Here is a 21148-nt window from a genome sequence, read left to right on the forward strand (position 1 = left end):
CTGAAGTTACAGACAGTTGTGAACCAAACCTATGTATTGTGCAAGAGCAGTTTAAGGTCAACTTAGAAGACATAAGACTCTGTCAGAATAAAAGAAGGGGGTGAGGAAAAGAGGAGGAGGGGGGAGGGGAATAGAGAGATGGCTCAGTAGTTACAAGGATTTACTTTTTCCAGAGGACTGAAGTGCAGTTACCAGAACTTACTTCAGGCAACTCACAACTGCTATGAGATAATGCTTTTGTACACAGGTTTAATAAAACACTGATTGACCAGTAGCCAAGCAGGAAGTATAGGCAGAGTGAGCAGACTAAAAGAATGCTGAGAAGAGGAAGAGCAGAGTCAGGAGTTGCCAGCCAGACACACAGGAAGCAAGATGAGAAGGCAGAACTGAGAAAAAGTACTAAGTCATGTGGCTAAACATAAATAATAGTTATGGGTTAATTTAGGTGTAAGATATAGTCAGTAATAAGCCTGAGCTAATGGCCAAACAGTTATAAATAGTATTAGGCCTCTGTGTGATTATTTTACAAAAAGGTTGGAGGATTGTGGTTGAGAGATTTGTCCCAACTGCAGGCCAGGTGGGACACAGGAAAACTTCTGACTACATTTGGCGTACCAACGTGGGTCTCTCGAGTTTCCATAAGGCCTAAAAGTTTAAAAAGGGCTTCTAAACACACAATAATGGAGCCAAAAACAGCTTTCTACTTCATGTCTCATATGGGCCAAGATATAGAGACAGCAAGGTACAGAGATGCTGTGGTGTGTGTACTTGAGCTACAGTATGAGTTCATAGCATATGGGCTTGAGTGCAGCACAGCAGATACCTGCCACAGTATACAGAGGCTTCTACAAGCTGCCAAGTATACTGATTGGTGGATTTAGCTTTTGCTAGTACAGGGGGAAAAAAAGGTTTCTGGGCTACACACTATGGATAGAGGCACAGACACCCTGCCTCCCAGACTCTGTGGAGCACATGGCTCGCAGAGCTGATGGTTAATGTACCACCGCCACATTGGGTAGCTGAAATTGGTGGGGGCAGCAGCCATTTCCACTTCAGTACTAGGCACTGCAGTTTTTAGGTGGTTTTTGTTTTGTTTTGTTTTTGTTTTGTTTTGTTTTTTTCTCCTTACAGGGTTTCTCTGTGTAGCTTTGCACTTTTCCTGGAACTTGCTTTGTAGACCAGGCTGGTCTCTAACTCACAGAGATCTGCCTGCCTCTGACTCCCGAGTGTTGGGATTAAAGGTGTACATCACCACCACCTGGCTAGCCACTGTAGTTTAAAGCAATAGATTCACAGTAAGACAGATTCAGATGGAATAAACCTCTAAACAGTTTACAATGTGTGTAAAAAAAAAAGGTGCATTTAGGCTTGGAAGAGAGAAGAAAAAGAATATAGACAGTTATATAAAGAAATAGTTTTAAAAAATAAAGTCTTTAGCCGGGCGGTGGTGGCGCACACCTTTAATCCCAGCACTCGGGAGGCAGAGGCAGGCAGATCTCTGAGTTAGAGGCCAGCCTGGTCTCCAAAGTGAGTTCCAGGAAAGGCACAAAGCTACACAGAGAAACCCTGTCTCGAAAAAATAAAATAAAATAAAAATAAAAAAAAATAAAGTCTTTAAAGAGACAATAAAAGTAATATAAAAAATAAGCCACATAAAGATGTAAATCACACACCGAGTCTGGACTATATTGTCTTTGGGATTTTTAACTGCAGAAAGACATTTGATTGTAAAGGCTGGTAAGTTAAACGTGTGTGTGTGTGTGTGTGTGTGTGTGTGTGTGTGTGTGTGTGTGTTATCTTGGCTTCAAAATTTGGATGTAAGGATATGTAGCTTTGGAAAGGAGGTTCTGCTTTTGTTTCCACAGGAAGCAAGAGGCTATGGAATTGTTCCAGGTTAAGATACATCAGATTTGATCAGCCAAGACTCCCTGAAAGATCTCCAATGACACCATGGCCCAGATGATCCAGCATCCAGAATAGCTTCAAGGCAACTGGCTCAGACAATGCAGTCTCACAGACTATTCCAGTCACACTTGACTATAATTCTTAATTTTCTCAGGATCCCCACAAGATTGCCAGTGCCACCATCCAGTAGAAATAGTATGAGAAGCTACACCCAAATTCCAAAATTATAGTTTACAAATGTTTATTTTTATTTAACGGAGATTGATTATAAATGCAATCTCTTTCTAAAGGAAAAAAAGAGGATATGATATAGAAATGTATAGTATAGATATGATAGAATGAAAGGGTAGATTATTGAATCTACTTTTGAAGAGCAACAACTTGTGTAAAATGTTTTACATTGCTATAGATTTTAGTTTATTACAAATTTAAAGTTAATTTTGATATACTGTATATATATTTCTACTCTTGTTTAAGGTATTATGTTTGTGCAGCTCATTGAAATTATAATGTATAATTAAGACATACTGGTTAATAATTAGTCTTCTATGATAGTCAAACTTATGGTCATGCTAAGTTTTCTGGGTATACATAGATAGAATTCAATTAGGTAGGTAATCTTCAAATACTTCAAAGACCTACAGAATATGGCATTTAAAATGTTTTTAAAACTTAGACTTTTCTTGACATTGAGGTATGTCTGCTCCTGGCAGCACCCATTTACTTCAAAGAGAAAGATAGGCATTGAAGACACTCTATATGGAGTTTATCTTCTTCTTGGCAAAAATAGCCATTTGAGCAAGAAACTGCTGAAAATATGTTATATAAACTGGACAAGCAGGACCCATAGGAAGGTGACCACTGAACTTTGCAAGACAAAATGGTCATTCAGGTTCCTGCTTCACAGAGGAAACAGACATTCTATAGGACACAGAGAAAAGTAACTGAGAGACTCTAGGCCTGTAAGCTGAAGATGGATAACCCAACATTGCAAACTAACTTTGAATGACTGTCTGGGTAGTCAGCTGTCTCTGTCATTCTAGATTCTTGGAAGTTGCTTACAATGCTCTTCCTGCTTACTTAGGTAATATTATATCCTTCTGGGTCTTTGATGTAGTTGAAGACTAGATAGTTATAATCACAATTTTCCTTGGTTACAATAAAAGATAAATTAGATGTGAAACTTTAGACACTCACAAATATAAGGTAAATGATAGAACATTTTCTTTAATTTTGCCAAACACTAATAGACTAGGTATTGTAACTGTAATTCTTGCTTGATAACTGCTCTATTATATGTAATTTTACTATGTTAAAGTTAAAACTTTCCTTTTTTGTCTTGACAGAAAAGGGGAAATGCTGTGGGATAATGCTTTTGTACACTGGTTTAATAGAACACTGATTAGCCAGTAACCAGGCAGGAAGTATAGGCAGTGCAAGCAGACTAAAGGGATGCTGAGAAGTAAAAGAACAGAGTCAGGAGCCACCAGCCAGACACCGAGAAAGCAAGATGATAAGGCAGAACTGAGAAAAGGTACTAAGCCATGTGGCTAAACATAAATAGGAATTATTGGTTCATTTAAGTGTAAGAGCTAGTCAGTAATAAGCCTGAGCTAATGGCCAAGCAGTTATAAATTATATTAAGCCTCTGTGGAACTACTTTATAAAAGGCTACAGGACTGTGGGTGAGAGATTTTGTCCCCACCACAGTCCAGGCAGGACACAGGAAATGTTTCCAGCTACACAAAACTTACTAAAATTCCAGTTGTAGGGAATCCAGTGATCTCTTCTGGACTCAGCAGGCACCTGCACATAATGGGGTGCACATTACCACACAGAGACACATGCGTACATAATTCTTTTACACAATTGAGATCCAAAAGACTGAAGCTGCTGACACACCACTGCGCAGGTGAAGGCCACACCAGTCAGAAGAACACAGACTCCCTGCTGTACCAGAGGCCACACTAGCTGCCAGAAGCCCAGCCCCCAACTCTGACAAAGACTCCCTGCTGGGCTAGAATTCACACCAGCTGCCAGAAATACAGACCACAAAGACCAGAATACCAAAGAAGAAACATAAACCTAGGGAAAAAAGCACGCTTCCAACAAAGACAAACTCAGAAATCAGCACCGTGATAGTTTGAATGTAATTGGTCCCCATAAGCTTATAAGAAGTGATACTATCAGGAGGTGTGGCTTTGTTGGAGTAGGTGTAGCTTTGTTGGAGGAAGTGTGTCACTGTGGATGGGGGCTTAGAGGTCTCATATATGCTCAAGTCAAGCCCAGTGACCCAGCTGATGTAGGACACTCAGCTCCTTCTCCAGCACCATGTCTGCCTGCATGCCTCCTTGTTACACCATGATGACAATGGACCAAACCTCTGAAAAATGTAAGCCATCCCATTAAATGTTTTCCTTCATGGTGCCTATTCAAAGCAATAGAAACCCTAACCAAGACAGAAGTTGGTACCAGGGTCTGGGGTTTTGCTGTGATAGGCCATACCAAGTTTTGGTTTGGAGAATTATTCAGACTTAGGAAGTTTGGGTTAGGAAAGCAGTGGAATATTTTAAGCACTGATTAATGGGCCATATTAGTAGGAGCATGGAGACAGTGGTGCTAAGAGATATTTGAACTGTGAGTGCCTGGCTCAAGAAGTTTTAGAGGAAAAGAATATTATATGTGGCCTAGAGATTGTCCTTGTGATATTTTGGTGAAGAATGTGACTGCTTTTTGCCCTTGTCCAAAGAACCTAATGCTAATGTAAAGAGATTTGAATTTTAAATCTGTTGGCAGAGGAAGTCTCAAAACAGCCTAGTATTGCCTCTGTTGTGCGATTTTTTACTGGTGTCTCTTATATAGATTTACAAGAAAAAAGAAAGAAAGGAAGGAAAGAAGGAAGGGAGAGAGGGAGGGGGGAGGGAGGGAGGGAGGAAGGAAGGAAGGAAGGAAGGGAGGAAGGAAGGAAGGAAGGAAGGAAGGAAGGAAGGAAGGAAGGAAGGAAGGAAGGAAGAAACAGGTTAAGCAAGGAAAAATACAAAAATGCACAATTTGAGGAGAAGATGAGAACCAGGAAGTGGAATGGTGCTAAATCCTGTGTTCAAGGAGATAGAAAGATTAAGAAATGGAATAAAGGGTCTACGTGTACAGCTGGCTAAGTGAGATCGCTTTCACAGTTCTGCATGTATCCCATCGGCTCCCCATTAGTCACTGAACTCTTAAAACTGGTATTGTAACATTATCACAATGTTTTGCGCCAATTTTATAAACTTTACAGTGCAATATGTGTTCCTTTTCTGAGGCAAACCAAAGGTTTATTTCTCAAGGTTCTGCTGCTATCAGCAGCGTTGATGGAGGATTTTTTATACATTTGTAATAGATAGAAATAAACCAGAAAAAAAGAAGAAAAAAAAGTGGTGGAGGAAAAGGTGAACACTGCAAGAACACTCAAAAGGGCTGAGAGTTGCAAACGCCAAGAGTGGCTTTGCATAGTAAACGGAATAGAACAGCTCTGAACTATAACTTACTTTTCCTGGTTTGGTCTGACAGAATGATTGAATGCTTTTGTACAAAAATCAGAGCCTTAAAAACAAGGATTTGGTGAGATTGTAAAATGGTGTGCCACTTTGGCAAAACAGTTTGGTGGTTGGTCAAAATGCAAAACATTGTTACTCTGTTACTCAACAATTCTACCCTTAGGAATATATTCTCAAACTACTGAAAATTTGCACCTATGAAACATGTACATGAAGGTTTACAGCAGTGTGTTGCTAATAGTAAAAAAGTTAAAACAACTCAAATAGCTATCAAATACTGGAGAGAAATAAAATGTGGCTTATTCATACAATAGAATATTATTAAGACATAAAAATGAATGAGAAACTGACAGATTAAATGACTTTGGTGAACCTTCATAATTTCATTTGTAGATCTTTCCATTTGTAATTTATAAATACATTTGGGGTTATAAATTATTAAAAAAAAAAAGAAAGAAATGGAATAAAGGGAATGGTAACATCAGGGCAAGATCCAACCCAGTGAAGTTTTAAAGCTTAGAGCCAGTACACGCTTTTAATACCAGTACTCAAGAAACAGGGGCCATCTTACCAAAGAACTATAAGAATCAGCACAATCCCCATCAAAATTCCAACACAATTCTTTAAAGACCTTGAAAGGACAATACTCAGCTGCTTATGGAAAAACAAAATGCAGGATAACTAAAACAGTCCTATACAATAAAAGAACTTCCAGAGATATCAATGTCTCTGATTTCAAACTTTACTACAGAGCCATAGTAATAAAAACCATGTTATTGCCATAAAAACATATATGTTGATCGATGGAATCATATCAAAAACCCAAACATTAATCCACACACCTAAGGACACCAGACTTTTTATAAAGAAGTCAGAAGTATACAATGGAAAAAAGAAAGCATCTTCAGCAAATGATACTGGTCTAACTGAATGTCAGTATGTAAAAGAATGCAAATAGATCCACAGTTATCACCCTGCATAAAACTCAAGTCCAAGTGGATCAAAGACCTCAACATAAAACCAGATACACTTAACCTAATAGAAGAGAAAGTAGGAAACAGCCTTGAACACATTGGCACAAGAGACAACTTCCTGAACAGAACATCAGTAGCAGAGGCATTAAGATCAACAATTAATAAATGGATTTCATGAAACTGAAAAGCTTCTGTAAGGCAATGGATGGTCAATAGAACAAAAATGGCAGCCTACAGAATCAGAAAAGATTTTCACCATCTCTACATCTGACAGAGAGCTAATATCAAAAATATATAAAGAACTCAAGAAACACTTGGGAACTCAAGAAACTGCACATTAATAATCTAAATAGTACAATTTTAAAATGGGGTAGAGATCTAAACAGATAATTCTTAACAGAGGAATATCAAATGGCTGAAAAACATTTTAAGAAAGGTTTAACATCCTTAGCTATCAGAGAAATGCAAATCAAGATGACACTGAGATTCCATCTTACACCTATCAGAATGGCTAAGATAAAAAACACAAGTAACAGCTCATGCTGACAAGGATGCAGAGCAAGAGGAACACTCTTCAATTACTGGTGGAAGTGCAAACTTGTACAACCACTTTGGAAATCAATTAAGGTGGCTTCTGAGACTATATGGAATCCACCCACCCCCAAGACCCAGCTATGACACTCTCAGGTATGTACCGAAAGGACACTCCATCCTACCACAAGGATACTTGCTCAACTATGTTCATAGCAGCTCTATTCAAAATAGCCAGAAATTGGGAACATCATGGATATCACTCAACCAAAGAATAAAGATCATATACATTTATACAATGGAGCATTAGTCAGCTGGGTTTTTTAAATCATGAAACTTGCAGGCAAATGGATGGAACTAGAAAAAAAATTATCCTGAGTGAGGTAACCCAGACCCAGTAAGAAAAACATGGTATACACTCACTTATAGATGAATATTAGCTGTAAAGTAAAGGATAATCAGGCTACAATCCACAGACCAAGAGAGGCTAAGGAACAAGGAGTGCTCAAAAAGACACACGGATCTCTCTAAAAAAGGGAAATTGAATAGATTTTGTGTAGCCAGGTGTAGGGACCCACACCTTTAATCCCAGCACTCAGGAGGCAGAGGTATATAAATTTCTGTAAGTTTGAACCTGGTCAATAAAGAGATTTCCAAGACAGCTGGGGCTATTACACAGAGAAATCATATCTCAAGAAAACACAAAGACTTGATTTCAAGAGTGCACTAGGAGCCGGGCGGTAGTGGCGCACGCCTTTAATCCCAGCACTCCGAGGCAGAGGCAGGTGGATCTTTGTGAGTTTGAGGCCAGCCTGGTCTACAGAGTGAGTTCCAGGAAAGGCACAAAGCTACTGAATTTCAGGAAAGGTGCAAAGCTACGCAGAGAAACCCTGTCTCGAAAAACGGAAAAAAAAAAAAAAAAAAAAGAGTGCACTAGGGGTGGGAACAGGAGGAACCAGATTGGAGGGTGGAGGGAGAGTACTGGGAGAGATGCCTGGAATTGGAACCATTTCAAGCAAGGTAGAATCCTGGTGCAGTGGAAACTCCCTGGAATCTACAATGGTGACCTTGGCGGTTAAAAGAAAATGGCCCTCAAAGGAAGTGGCACTATTGGGCGTGGTTTTGAGGAAGAAGTGTGTCACTGTGGGGGCAGGCTTTGAAGTCTCTTTCCTAAGCTTCCCTTAGTGTGATAGTCAGTCCACTTCCTGTTGCCTGCAAGATGTAGGACACTCAGCTACTTCTCCAGTACCATGTCCACCTGCACACTGCCATGCTCTCCACCATGATGATAATGGACTCAACCTCTGAAAATGTAAGCAGCTACCCAATTAAATCTTTTCCTTTATAAGAGTTGCCATTGTCATTGCTGTGGGGTGTTCAATCACACGGTGAACCCCGAGTTTGCATAATTAAACAAAATCAACCTTAGGTCAGGAGGCCCAATTAGCAACTAGCTGACAGAAAGTAATCATAGAGAGTGATAGGGTGTCTGGAGGATGATAGAGAGATGCACAGGAAGTAATAGGGAGGAACTTAGTGTAGGGTGAGTTCTTTTGTTTTGGCAGAATGGAAGGATTCGCTCCTTCAGAGATGCCAGCAAAGAGAGAAGGTCATCAAGTTGCTACTCATCCTCTCTGAGCTAGCAAGTTTCCAACCCAGCCTTTGACTCCAGGGTATTGTTAATAAATAGAATGATAAAGATTTAATTAAAAGCTGTATTTGGCAGCAGTAATATACCTGGTGCCTGTGGAAACAGAATTCCCAGCAGGCAGTGGCCTGAAAGGCTGGGCCACTGCCACAGAAGTAGGCCAATGACTACAGAACCACATTTGCAGGCTAAAACAGCAGCAGATTAATGCACAGCCTCTGTGCCCAAGAAAAAAAACAGGGCACAGTGTCTCTTCACAGCAATTAAAACCCTAAGACAGTGGCCCAAGTGAAAATGCCTCATAATAGATAATAAGGATCCTGAACTCTCCATCTTCTGTAACCAGACAAGTCTTCCAGTGGAAGGATTGGGACACCAACCTAGCTACAAAACCTTTAAACTACAATTTGTCCTGGCTACATGATGTGCTAGGATACAGATGGTACAGAATTTCTGGGAGTGGCCAACCAATGGCTGGTCCAACTTGTGACCCAGGCCATGAGAGGAAGCCCATGACTGACAATGTATGGAGGACAAGGAACCAGAGTCTAGATAACCCAGAGACCTAGGATAGAACCAAATGTGACTGGGAGGGAGTCAATGAAATGATTCCTAATGATATTCTGCTATACTTGTAGACTAGAGCCTAACATAATCATCATCAGAGAGGCTCCATCCAGCAACTGATGAGAGCAGATGCAGAGACCCACAGCTAAACATTAGGTGAAGCTTGGGGAATCCTGTGCTAGATTCGGGGGGAAGGATGGCAGGAGCTAGAGTGGTCAAGAACACCACAAGAACATGGCCCACAGAATCAACTAACCAGGACTCATAGGGGCTCACAGAGATTGAACTAATTAGGGATTTTATACGGGTCTGACCTAGGTCCTCTGCATATGTTATGGTGTCCTTATAGAACTACTAAAGTGGGGGTGGAGGTTGTCACTAACTCTTTGGCCTGTTCTTGGAACCCTCTTCCTCCTACTGGGTTGCCTCATCCAGCCTAGTCTTATTGTAACTTGACATGCCATGTTTGGTCTATAGCCATGGGAAGCCTGCCCTTTTCTGAAAGGAAATGGAGAAGTGGATCTAGGGGAGAGGGGGGTAAGGGAGGGACTGAGAGGAAAGGAGGGAGGAAAGGCTGCTGTCAGGATGTAATATATGAGAGAAGAATTAATTTTTTTCTTTTTTTTTAGATTTATTTATTTATTATGTATACAGTGTTCTGCCTGCATGATTGTCTGCAGGCCAGAAAAGGGCACCAGACCTAATTACAGATGGGTGCTGGGAATTGAACTCAGGACCTTTGGAAGACCAGCCAGTGCTCTTAACCACTAAGCCATCTCTCCAGCCTGAAGGGAATCAATTTTTTAAAAAAGACTATTGCTAAATCAGGATTCAGTCCTGATATCTGAAGAACAACCAACCAGGGCAGCAAAACTCTTTTGAAATCTCTCATCCCTGCACAAAAAAGGATTCATGAAGACACAAAGCCTGTAATGAACATGATTTATTCTCCTTTCCTGTGTCATTAGCATTCTAGTAACTGGGTAAGTTTTTCCTCGTGCATGTGAGTCCACAGACTGAAGAAGTCTGGGTCCCACACCACAATGTTCTCAACGATAGAACAGAAGCACGGCTGCTTCAGTTATCTCCCGGCTACTGCTGTACCCAATGTGAGTTCCATATCCATTCCAATCAAATGCAGAGAAGTCTCCACACTGCCGAGGGTTACCTTCTGGGAAGAATCCTCCTCCACCAATGCAGCTCTGGAAAAGAAGAGAGAGAGGAAATAGCAATGAGAGGTCAGTTGGTGATATGGTCCAGATATGAAGTGTCTTCCCCAAAGGTGTTATGCACTGAAGACCTGGTCCCCAGTGTAAGTAACATCCAGAGGCAGGACTTTGGGGAAGGCTTGAATATAAGAACCCTGCTTTCATCAACTGGCTAATCATTAATGGGTTCACAATTTTGAACTGACTATTGGAAGGTAGTAAATCTATGGATGAAGTTGGACATCTGGTTAGAGGAGCTAGATAACTGGGAAAGGAAGTGTTATGTGTCAGGCAAGAGGGGGCCATGTGCTTTGTGACACAAATGTACCTCTGTGGAAGCAGAATTAGAGGATAATCTGCAGGCGTTGTTGGTCTTTGACTTTCCACCTTGTTTGAGACAGGTTCTCTTCACCACTGTGTTAACCATGTTAGCTGACCTAAGAGATTTGGAAGGGTGCCCTGCCTATCTCCCATCCTTCTCTGGGGGACACTGGAATTACGGACACACCCACTACTGTGTGCAGCTGATCACCAGACTTGCACCCCAAGTTCTTTACCCACTACGCCATCTTTTCACCCACAAAGAAGCATGATTTTGAAGGTGACTTGCCTTGGCCTTTCATGCTGTTTCTCAGCTTCCTGGCCACCATTCACTAAGCCACACTGCTCTGATATGCCCTTCGGGTAGAATGTTTCTGTCTCACTGTAGATCTAACAACAATGGAGCCAACTGACCACAGGCTAAAATCTCTGAAAGAATGAAACTAAACAAGACTTCCACCTTTTAACCTGTTTCTCTTGTGTATGAATCAGAGAGGCAGAAGGCTGACTAATACAGCTGATGAGCCCAGACACACCTTAAAAGCCAAATTCAGTGAACTCTTAGTCCCTCATCAGACTCTCCATTGGTGGTATCACTGTTTGATCCATAAAACATCCGTCCATTGGCTTTAGTGGCATCACTGTCTCTTCCTGACTTTCCTTTAACTTTTCTGAATCTTTGTTCTCAGGTTCCCAGGCTAGACTTTTCCTTCATGAATTCCTTAAGCACCACTTCCCAGAGGGGACACATGCTCCAGTTCTTGTAGCTTGTGTCACCCTCTGCCTTCAGTTAACCGACTATTCACTGATGGCTCAAACTGTCTATCTGGAGTCCAGATGTGTCTTTAGCTAACGATCTTAAATCCATCTGCCACTCAAATCACTATTTGGACATTTCAAGCTCCACATGAAAAACAAGGTTAGCTACAGCCATGTGCGACTTAACAATGGGTATTTATTGTAATAAATTCATTGGCTGTTCTGACCACAGTGTAAAAATCACAGGTTATCCTTAAACAATCTAGAATCACTATGATATTTCTAGGCAGTACCACCACATGAAACCACTGCCATCTATGCATTCCATCACTGGCCAAAGCATGTAGCAGCATATGAGTGTAAATTCCTCCTTGATTCCAAACCTGGTCTTCATTCACACATTGTGACTTAATAAATGATATTCATTGACTTTGAACTTGCTGTTTCCATGCCTTAACCTCCCAAGTAACAGAATATGTTCTGTCACACCAAGAATTACTAGTGTGCTATTACAGAGAAAGATGATTATAAGCAATGATAGTATGTTGCAGACTTCAAAAGCTAGAGGAAATCAATTGGAATATTTCCACCACAAGAAAATGCATGTTTGAGAGACAGACAGGCTTAACCTGATGTAAACATTGCATGATCTATTCATGTATTGACCCATCACAGAGCATCCTATTAATGTATAATTTTATGTTATTAGTTAAGTAAACTTAATTTTAATAAGAATTTTTAAATGGTATTCACTCACCCAAGTGAAAACCATAAAGTTATCCTAGACATCTCTTCCCGTTCTATGTATTTGTCTGGTCTTAAATTTTAAATCATCAGCGTTCACTGGCCGCATACACAGGTACCGCCCTACTTCATGCTTTCATATGGACCCTGGAAACCACCTTGCTTTGTGCTTAGTCTTTCCCCAACTCAAATCTGACTTTGTGCTATCAGTGTCATCTTAACACAACGATGATAAACTTAGTCTTCCTCTTTAAAATGTGTCGATGGCTCCCATCATTTACATGCAGTACAATCTCACTAGAGTAATGTAAAGGTTTCTTCTTGATCTAGTTCCTGTTAACACTTCCTAAATCAGCTCTTGACCCTACATCCATCCCTACACCAAAACTAAAACACAGCTTGCTGTCCCTCAATACCACATGCTAACTGAAACACTGGAAAACTGGAATACGCTGTTCATTCACCCTCAATTGGTCTGCACCATAAGCTTCTGTACATCTTCCAAGACTCAACTCAAAACTACCTCTCCTATAAACTGGGTGTGCTGTCACAGGCCTGTCATCCTAGCACTGGGGAGCTAAAGACAAGAGGATCAGAAGTTCAAGGTCATCTTCACGGCATAGTGAGTTTAGAACCAACCTAAGATATATGAGACCTGTCTCAAAAACAAAATCCCTTTCCTGCAGTCAGTACTCTGCCATTCCCAGTGCTCAGTGTAGCCCCTAGCTATCATTTGTTTGTTTGTTTGTTTGTTTGTTTGTTTTGTGCTTTGCTTTCTTTTGTTTTATGGCACTAGGAACCATAACCCAGGGCCTTCTGCATGTTAGGCAAAAGTTTTACCACTAAGCCATACTCAAGCTCCTTAGTTTAAATTTCTATTGTACTTCAAACATATCAGATAACAATTACACATTTGTGTGAATGTCTAACCTACTAAGTGCTAGCAAGGTATATGGTATGGCATGTCTCCTGGGCCATTACAGTGTAGGTGCTCAAACAAGCTACACTAAACAGTAAGCGAATAACACACTGACACCTGTGCACACTGCATTTCATATTCTTTAGACATGACTGAAAGGTGCATAGGAACCAGATTTTCACAAGGAGACATTCCCTTTCATTATCTCCATCTCTCTCCATCACAATCAGGGGGCCTCCTTATAAATAAATAAATAAACAGAAGAATCTAATGATCTCAAGCTTAAGGGAGCTGCAGTGGAACTGAGTGCACCTGATCTTGCTGCAGTCAGTCTACATGACATCTTCTAACCAGAGAAAGTGCCTGTGATAGGGAGGTGGAGAACCTGGGTGAGGTCTACCAGATGTCCACAACTCTTCTAGTAATCCTTCCTCACAATAAGCATCTGTACAAACCCTGGAAAGGATCATTTTACTCTGAAAGCTAAACCCTGGGTGGAGAATGACAATACCTGGGGACTCTCTGACAGTCTCAGCCTCCAAAGGCTTCCTCAGACTTCCTGAATATAAGTGTCACCCTGACTCCAAGTAATCCCGAGTGTTTTATCCTAAAAGCTAAGCAAACAGCAACAGTGCATCAGAAGTTGTAACATTGACTTTGGTCTTCAACCAGACAGGATATTTGTATCTAGACAGACGTTCTGATCTCTGAGACCAAGCTAGCTACAAGGTCACACTCTCTCACACACATGTTCACACTACCATGACAGTCTCCCATGCTCAACACACACTGAAAAACTCAGTCTAACCACAGGCCCCCGTGGTCCCTAATAAGACTCATGAGTTTGGAGTTAGAGAAATGGCTCAGCAGTTCAGAACACTTGCTGCTTTTGCAGAAGGATCCAAGTTCAGTTCCCAAGCACCTATGTCAGGCATGTCAAAACCCATGTAACTCCATTTCCAGGAAATCTAACACCCTCTTCTGGCTTTCAAGGTTACCTCTACTCATATGCACATACCTGCACACAAGCACACAGGTATATACACAATTTAAAAAATAATTTTTTAAAAAAGACTCACAGCTTCAGAATTACATCCAGTGACCTTCATGCCAGCACACAAAGCACTGGCTGCTCTCTCGTTATTAAACACTCTGAACTGAACAAATCCTGCAGTGAATTCCTCTGCAAAGAAAAAGTAGAAAACAGCATTCAAGGCAGATTCTAGAAATCCTTGTCGTGAGGTCAATGCAGAGATTGTCAGTGCCAGGAACAGATTCGAGTTCAAGACATTAGAAAAACTGGGTGGAGTCTGACACTATCATGACCAATGCCTGAAACATCCCAACCACAAAGGTAGATAACAGGAGCTTTTTCCAAATCTCAGAGTCCAGAATGAGTCTTCAAAAAGACCCCAGTCTGTGGAAGGCTTGTATGAAGAAATTTAGTAGCCCAGCAAGATCACACTGACAACCTCCAGTGAACCATCACAGTCGGTAGCAAGTGTATTGACTCTGGTCCTATAACACTTTCCTTGTTCCTTTTAATTTTTAACTTTGATATGCCAAGAATAAAGAACAAGAGTTTTAAATTATACGGCACAGCCTCAACCTCTATGAAGGGTTTGTGCTGCTGTGGGATAATGCTCTTGTACACTGGTTTAATAAAATGCTGATTGGCCAGTAGTCATGCAGGAAGTATAGGCGGGGCAAGCAGACTAGGAGAATTCTGTGAAGAGGAAAGGTGGAGTCAGAGGTCATCAGCCAGACACAGAGGAAGCAAGATGACCAGGCAGAACTGAGAAAAGGTACCAAGCCACATGGCTAAACACAGATAAGAATTATGGGTTAAGCTAAGTATAATAGCTAGTCAGTAATAAGCCTGAGCTAATAGTTGAGCAGTTATAATTAATATAAGCCTCTGAGTGATTATTTTATAAGCAGCTTCGGGAATGCAGGCCTGGCAGGACCAGAGAAACCTTCCAGCTATAATGTGCCACCTTGGATTTTTTTTTTTTTTTTTTGGTTTTTTGAGACAGGGTTTCTCTGTGTAGCTTTGGAACCTGTACTGGATTTCGCTCTGTAGACCAGGCTGGCCTTGAACTCACAGAGATTCACCTACCTCTGCCTCCTGAGTGCTGGAATTAAAGGCGTGTGCCACCACCACCCAGCTGTAGCCACCTTGGATTTATATTAAATAACAAGATAGTCACCCCTCACATAGAAATAAAACTCTATTTTTTGTTGTTGTTCTACCGGGTTTTGTTCTATTGTTCTGCCCCTTGCATGTGAACCTGGTCCGTTCCTAAGAAATCATTGGATGATATCAATGTTGCTAGAATTGATTCCATTGCCAAGTTTCCCCGGGGCAAATGCACACTCTCCTGCTGATGTCCTGTGCTGTCAGGCAAACTCCTGGACCTTCAGTGATCCAATCTCCTAGGCTGTAAAATGGGTTAGTAAGAGTTGAGAGATCAAAGGCAAGCAACTGAATGAAGTGAAGCAAACACATTTATAGAAGAGAAACAGGCTGTCGTGGATGGTAAATGAGAGTTATCATAACTGAATTTATCACGTGTCCTGCACAGTGTTCAGAGAAGCATCAGAGACTCACTCTGGCCAAGGGGGGAGTAATAAGAGGCTGTCTTCTGAGCATCACCAAAGTCATAGACCACAGGTATTGCTGGGCCATTGTCAGTCCAACACTTCCCGGCTCCATATTTCACTGGGTACTTCTACAAGGAACAAAAGAAGCCCCTGGGTAAGGATGGCAGCATTGGCATTCACAGGAACACTGTCCTGCGTGGAGAAGCACAGCATGTGTCCAGTGACTGGGATTGTTCCAAACTAGTCAGATAAGAAAGAATCCTTTCCTTGGTCTGTGTCTCTCGGACACTCTAGACCTTCCCCCTTTTCTCTTCTCTTTGCTCCCCCTCCCTATTTCTCTCTTTCCCACACACCCCTACCTTTGCCCTCCTTGGCTCATTACACTTTAGAATAAGGGAAAATGGAATACAGCCCACCTAGCCTCAAACACCTGCCTCTTTCTAAACCCCTGAAAAGCAGCCTCAGCCAGCAGTCTTCAGTACCTGGTACAGGCCAAACAGATTATGGCCCAGGTGCTGCAGGAAGCCAGTGAAGGTGCGGTACCTCAGCAGGGAACTGTTCCTCCAATTGTGCAGGGGGCTCTTGTTGGGCACATGCCAGATACCCAGGTTCTCAGCCTGGATGTCGAAGTAGCCAGGGTTCTGGAAAGCAACCAACACTGAATCTGACCAGGCCAGGAGATTTCACCAAGCAAAGACCTACATTCACAGTTGTCAGCAGAGCTGATATCTCTGGGCTCCAGGTGGACACATGACCAGCCATGCTCAGATACTCTAATTTACAAAGACAATGGTCCAACCACCTACTTAACCTAAAAGTCTACTTGGTAGGATGTTAAGATTCAAGATAAGTGTTTTTTTTACTTCTTCAGCTTTATGTTGAAGGGCATCATTCCAACCTTCTCCCCGGCATACTTGTGCTACACTCACATCCTCACCCTTTCCCAAGAGGCCACAGAGTGTACCAACCTTGTAGTCATCACTTGTGGCCCCCTCTGCAGACCCAAAGGTGTTGTAGTTGGCCCAGTTGCCATCTCCCTCCGGGTAGTCGATTCTGTTGCCTTGCTGACTGGACCAGCGATCACCCACTGTGCACTTCCCGCCCATGTTATTCTCATGCACACTGGCCACCAGGGTCCAGCCACCACCTGCAGTGGTCATGTCACAGAAGGTCTGGTAGATGACACCATTCTTCGTGCGGAGGAAATAGAGGCCATCTGTGGAGAGAACCAGTCCACAGTCCTGTGTGCAGCCTCATTGTCCATCTCTGCTCCAGAGGCAGTATGACTCTAGGAACTACAACCATGGCTAATGCCTCATATCCTGAGTGTCCTGTCACAGGTGTCCCTGGGGATCTTCCTGTGTTCAGAAAGCCATGCTTCTGTGATTGAGGCAGAACACAGAATTGTTTAAACTGACAGTGATTTATTTCTAAAGTAAAACATAAATATTATCAAAGGACTTTTCAACTCCACTCAGCAGATACCCAAATAACTAGGAACAGGACCTCAACTATGTACATTCATGTTCATTACAGCTCTGGGCCCAAGACCTGAAAGGAAAAAACAATCCAAGTATTTCTCTTCAGAAAAAGGAATAAGCCAGGCGGTGGTGGCGCACGCCTTTAATCCCAGCACTTGGGAGGCAGAGGCAGGTGGATCTCTGTGAGCTCAAGGCCAGCCTGGACTACCAAGTGAGTTCCAGGAAAGGCGCAAAGCTACACAGAGAAACCTTGTCTTGAAAAACCAAAAAAAAAAAAAAAAAGAAAGAAAAAGGAATAAGCAATATATTCTGTGTTGTCTAATATGCAGACTATATATTGTGTACTTTCCTTTATATCCAATAGATCAAAAAGAATGAAGTGGGCTGGAGAAATGGCTCCATGGTTAAGAGCAAGCACTGTTCTAGCAGAGGACTTGAGTCAGGTTCCAGCACTCACACTTGTCAGTGTACAAGTGCCTGTCACTCCAGCTCCAGAGGATTAGATGGCCTCTGCTGAACTCTGAAGGTACCTGCATACCTGCACATATATATACACATGCCCACACAGAGACATGCACATCTAAATAATAATAATAATAATAATAATAATAATAATAATAATAAATACTCTTAAAATAAATTAAGTATTCTTCAACACATATGAGCATTGAAGTATGCTAATGAAATAAGGCAGATTACTCATATGAGGTAACAAGAATTGACATATTCATTGAAGTAGGAAACAGAACAGCAATTCATAGGGAACATAGGAATTTATTACTTTGTGGTACAGAATTTCTACTTAAGAAATGAAAACTTTCTGGAGATGGATAGTGGTCATCCATACCGTTGTGAAAGTCATTCTTGACTCTGAAAACCCTTCAAATTGGTTAAGTGGCAATTTTTATCCATTATGTACATTCTATCACATTTTCTATATCAAAAAGAAAAGGTGTTCCAAAGGACAAAAACCTGATTTCCTAACTGGATTATTTGTTTTATTTTTGAGAAAGGGTCTCCTCATGCTGCCTTGGAGCTCTCAATCCTCTGCTTTGGGCTCCCAAGTGTTAAGATTACATTGTGTTCTTTAAATGCTTCATCACTCACCTTGTGCCCCAGTGATCTCCTGCTTGATTTCCTTGCAGCTTCTGAACAGAGAGGCAGACACAGGATTGGCCCATCTGTTGTTATCCAGTTTCTCTTCAACTAGAGAAGATGCAGAGTTTCACTCTCATGTGACACCCAGACTCCCCTTGTCATTCATCCTAAACTCATTCCGTGACTTCTCAAAGCCTCACTCTGAGAACCAACAAGATTTGTAACTAGGAAGAAAGACAAGAGATTTGAAGGTGTGGAGAACTTTGTGTCCAAAGTCCTGAAAAAGGAGAATACAGTGAAGTCCAGCTTTGCAGTAGAGGAAATGCAGGGAGCCTAATGTGCCTGAAGCATGGGTAGTGAGGTTGACAGTGCAGAGGCTTGACCAAGAGACCCTGGAATAAAAATCCTTGCAAACTAGCCTCAACTCTGCAATGTTCTCTGAGAACCTAAAAAGGTGGAAACAAACAAGAACTCTGGAGTCAGAACTACTCAGGTGTAACTAGCTCTATGTTTACAAGTCAAGTAATTTTGGATTGTATTTACTGTGTCTGAACCTCAGTTCCCTAGAGCCTAATATTGAGCTGGCAAAGACTACCATGTGTAGATCAACTAAGATGGCATTTAGGGACTTTCCTTTCCTGTGGGATGTCTTTCTGTACGCTGTGAATATGTGTTGCTCTGATTGGTTGATAAATAAATCTGTATTGGCCTATGGCAAGGCAGCTTAGAGGCAGGCAGAAAATATAAGCAGATAGACAGGAAAAAGAGAGGACAGGAGAGAGACGCCAGCCTGCTACTCAAGGAACAACATGCCAGCAGACCAGTAAAGCCACAGAACACATGGCAAAACATAGATTAATAGAAACGGGTTAATTTAAGATATAAGAGCTAGCTAGCAAGAAGCTTGAACCATAGGCCATCCAGTTCATAATTAATACAAGCCTCTGTTTGTTTACTTGGGTCTGAGTGGCTGCAGGACCAGGCAGGACACAAGAAAACTTTTGGCTGCATGCCTTTTTCCTTAAAACAGCAGTGAAGATGAAATAAACATTTTAAAACAACGGTGAGTTCTTGTAGAAAGCAGAACTGAAGACAACATTCTCTGGGCACAAACAAGACCATTCACTTGGTATTGAAACCCTAAAGCAAAGGTCCTAAGCATAGGGAGTGACTAAGGACAGGACACAATTCTTGCAGAAGTTCCTCACAAGTAAGCTACACACAAGTAAAGAATCTGGAACAGGACTTGTCTCAGCAATCTCTCTGCCACAGACCATTTCCTTCAAGAGGCAATCAGCACCCAGCCTACATCTCAAAGGCATCATCTCTTTGGGGGATGGACTAGGTTTTGTTTGTATGTCCAGGTATATGTGTGTGTGTGTGTGTGTGTGTGTGTGTGTGTGAGAGAGAGAGAGAGAGAGAGAGAGAGAGAGAGAGAGAGAGAGAGAGAGAGAGAGAGAGGGAGGGAGGGAGAGGGAGGGAGGGAGGGAGGGAGAGGTGGGAGGAAGAGAGAGAAATCCACAATTAAAGAAAAATAGGCCTTTAATTTGTTAGAGAGTAGAGGTAGGGGACAATTGGGAAATGTTGGAAGGAAAAAAGGATTAAGAAAATAATACAATTATATTTAATTTCACAAATTTTTTTTAAAGGCATGATCAGCTGAGCTGTGTGAAACATGTCTCTAAACCCATCACTCAGGAGGTAGAGACAGAGTCAGGCAGGCAGATCTCTGAGTTTGAGGTCAGCCTGGTCTACAGATTGAGTTCCAGGACAGCCAGGGCTACAAAGAGAAAACATGTTTCGAAAAACAAACAACAGTTTAAAAAAAAAAAAAAAGCATGACCTCTGGCCCTCAGAGACCCAGGTCCTGGAAGCAACCCAGTCTAGTGCTGACTGCCTCTAAAGCTAGAGGTGGCCTGAGAAATCTGGGATCCTGTAGCAAGACTCACGTGCAGTGCACCCTCTGGTGGCCAGGATGATAAATAGCAGGAAGCTGAGTTGGGTCATGGTCACCTAGAGAGAAGCAAGACAAAGGTCACTCCATCCTGACCATATTTTCCCCTTATCCCAGTCTCAGCTCCTACCTTCAACTACTCAAAGGCCCCTTTCCCTTTATATAGCTCAGACCATTTTGGCTGTAACAGTGACCTGAGCCAAAATCCTTTCCCATCTGTTCCACAAACAGCAACCCCCTCCCCTCTGTACCTGGCGGGAGCTGAGAGTCGCTGAGTAATGACACAGAGCTTTCTCTGCTGAGGCTCCTGCTTGCGTGAGGTTGAGGCTCCGGTCCTTTTATGGGGAAAGCCCAGTGGGCCATAAGCTTACCTTCTGGCAGGCTGCCCAGCGTAGAGAGAGCATCTGTTTATTGTAGGGTAATTCTGAGATTAGCAGGCTCCAAAGAACAAATATTAAGTGTGGTTTACTAGTATCATTCTCAGATTCCAAAAAGTGATGTTGGGTTTGGTATACAGTTTGTGCGATTCCTGTAAATTAATATTTTTCTTTAAAAAGAAATTCTAACATCTACCATAATCATCATTCACAGGTGTAGCCGGAAGATTTCCTGAGTCACGCTTGGCCTGTGGTTGGGACAAATCTCTCCCACTCCCTCATTCTGAAGCTGCTTAGTCCCAAGTAAACACGCAGAGGCTTATATTATCTACAAACTGGATGGCCTATGGCTCAAGCTTCTCGCTAGCTAGCTCTTATAGCTTAATCCATTTCTATTTATCTATAAGTTGCCATGTGGCTTCGTGGCTTGCCGGTACTTTTACATCTTGCTTCTCCTGGCGGCTGCTCCCAGCATCTCTTTCGCCTCTCCTTTCCTCTTCCTGTCTCTCTGGTTGGAATGTA

At 41.9% G+C, this 21148-nt stretch overlaps 1 protein-coding gene across 1 annotated transcript; it reads right to left on the minus strand.

Moving 5' to 3' along the window:
• Window positions 1-10191: 10191 nt before the first annotated feature.
• Window positions 10192-20928, minus strand: LOC114685424 (intelectin-1a). The gene is made up of 8 exons (XM_028860088.2): window positions 20501-20928; window positions 20245-20308; window positions 18305-18403; window positions 16685-16932; window positions 16199-16357; window positions 15724-15844; window positions 14192-14295; window positions 10192-10363 (listed from the first exon to the last, which is right to left on the minus strand). Exons 2-8 carry the CDS (start codon window positions 20300-20302, stop codon window positions 10211-10213), a joined length of 942 nt encoding a protein of 313 aa, XP_028715921.1. The 5' UTR covers window positions 20303-20308; window positions 20501-20928; the 3' UTR covers window positions 10192-10210.
• Window positions 20929-21148: the final 220 nt, after the last annotated feature.

Source organism: Peromyscus leucopus, chromosome 15 (genome assembly GCF_004664715.2).
Source record: "Peromyscus leucopus breed LL Stock chromosome 15, UCI_PerLeu_2.1, whole genome shotgun sequence".
Classification (NCBI taxonomy): Eukaryota; Metazoa; Chordata; class Mammalia; order Rodentia; family Cricetidae; genus Peromyscus; species Peromyscus leucopus.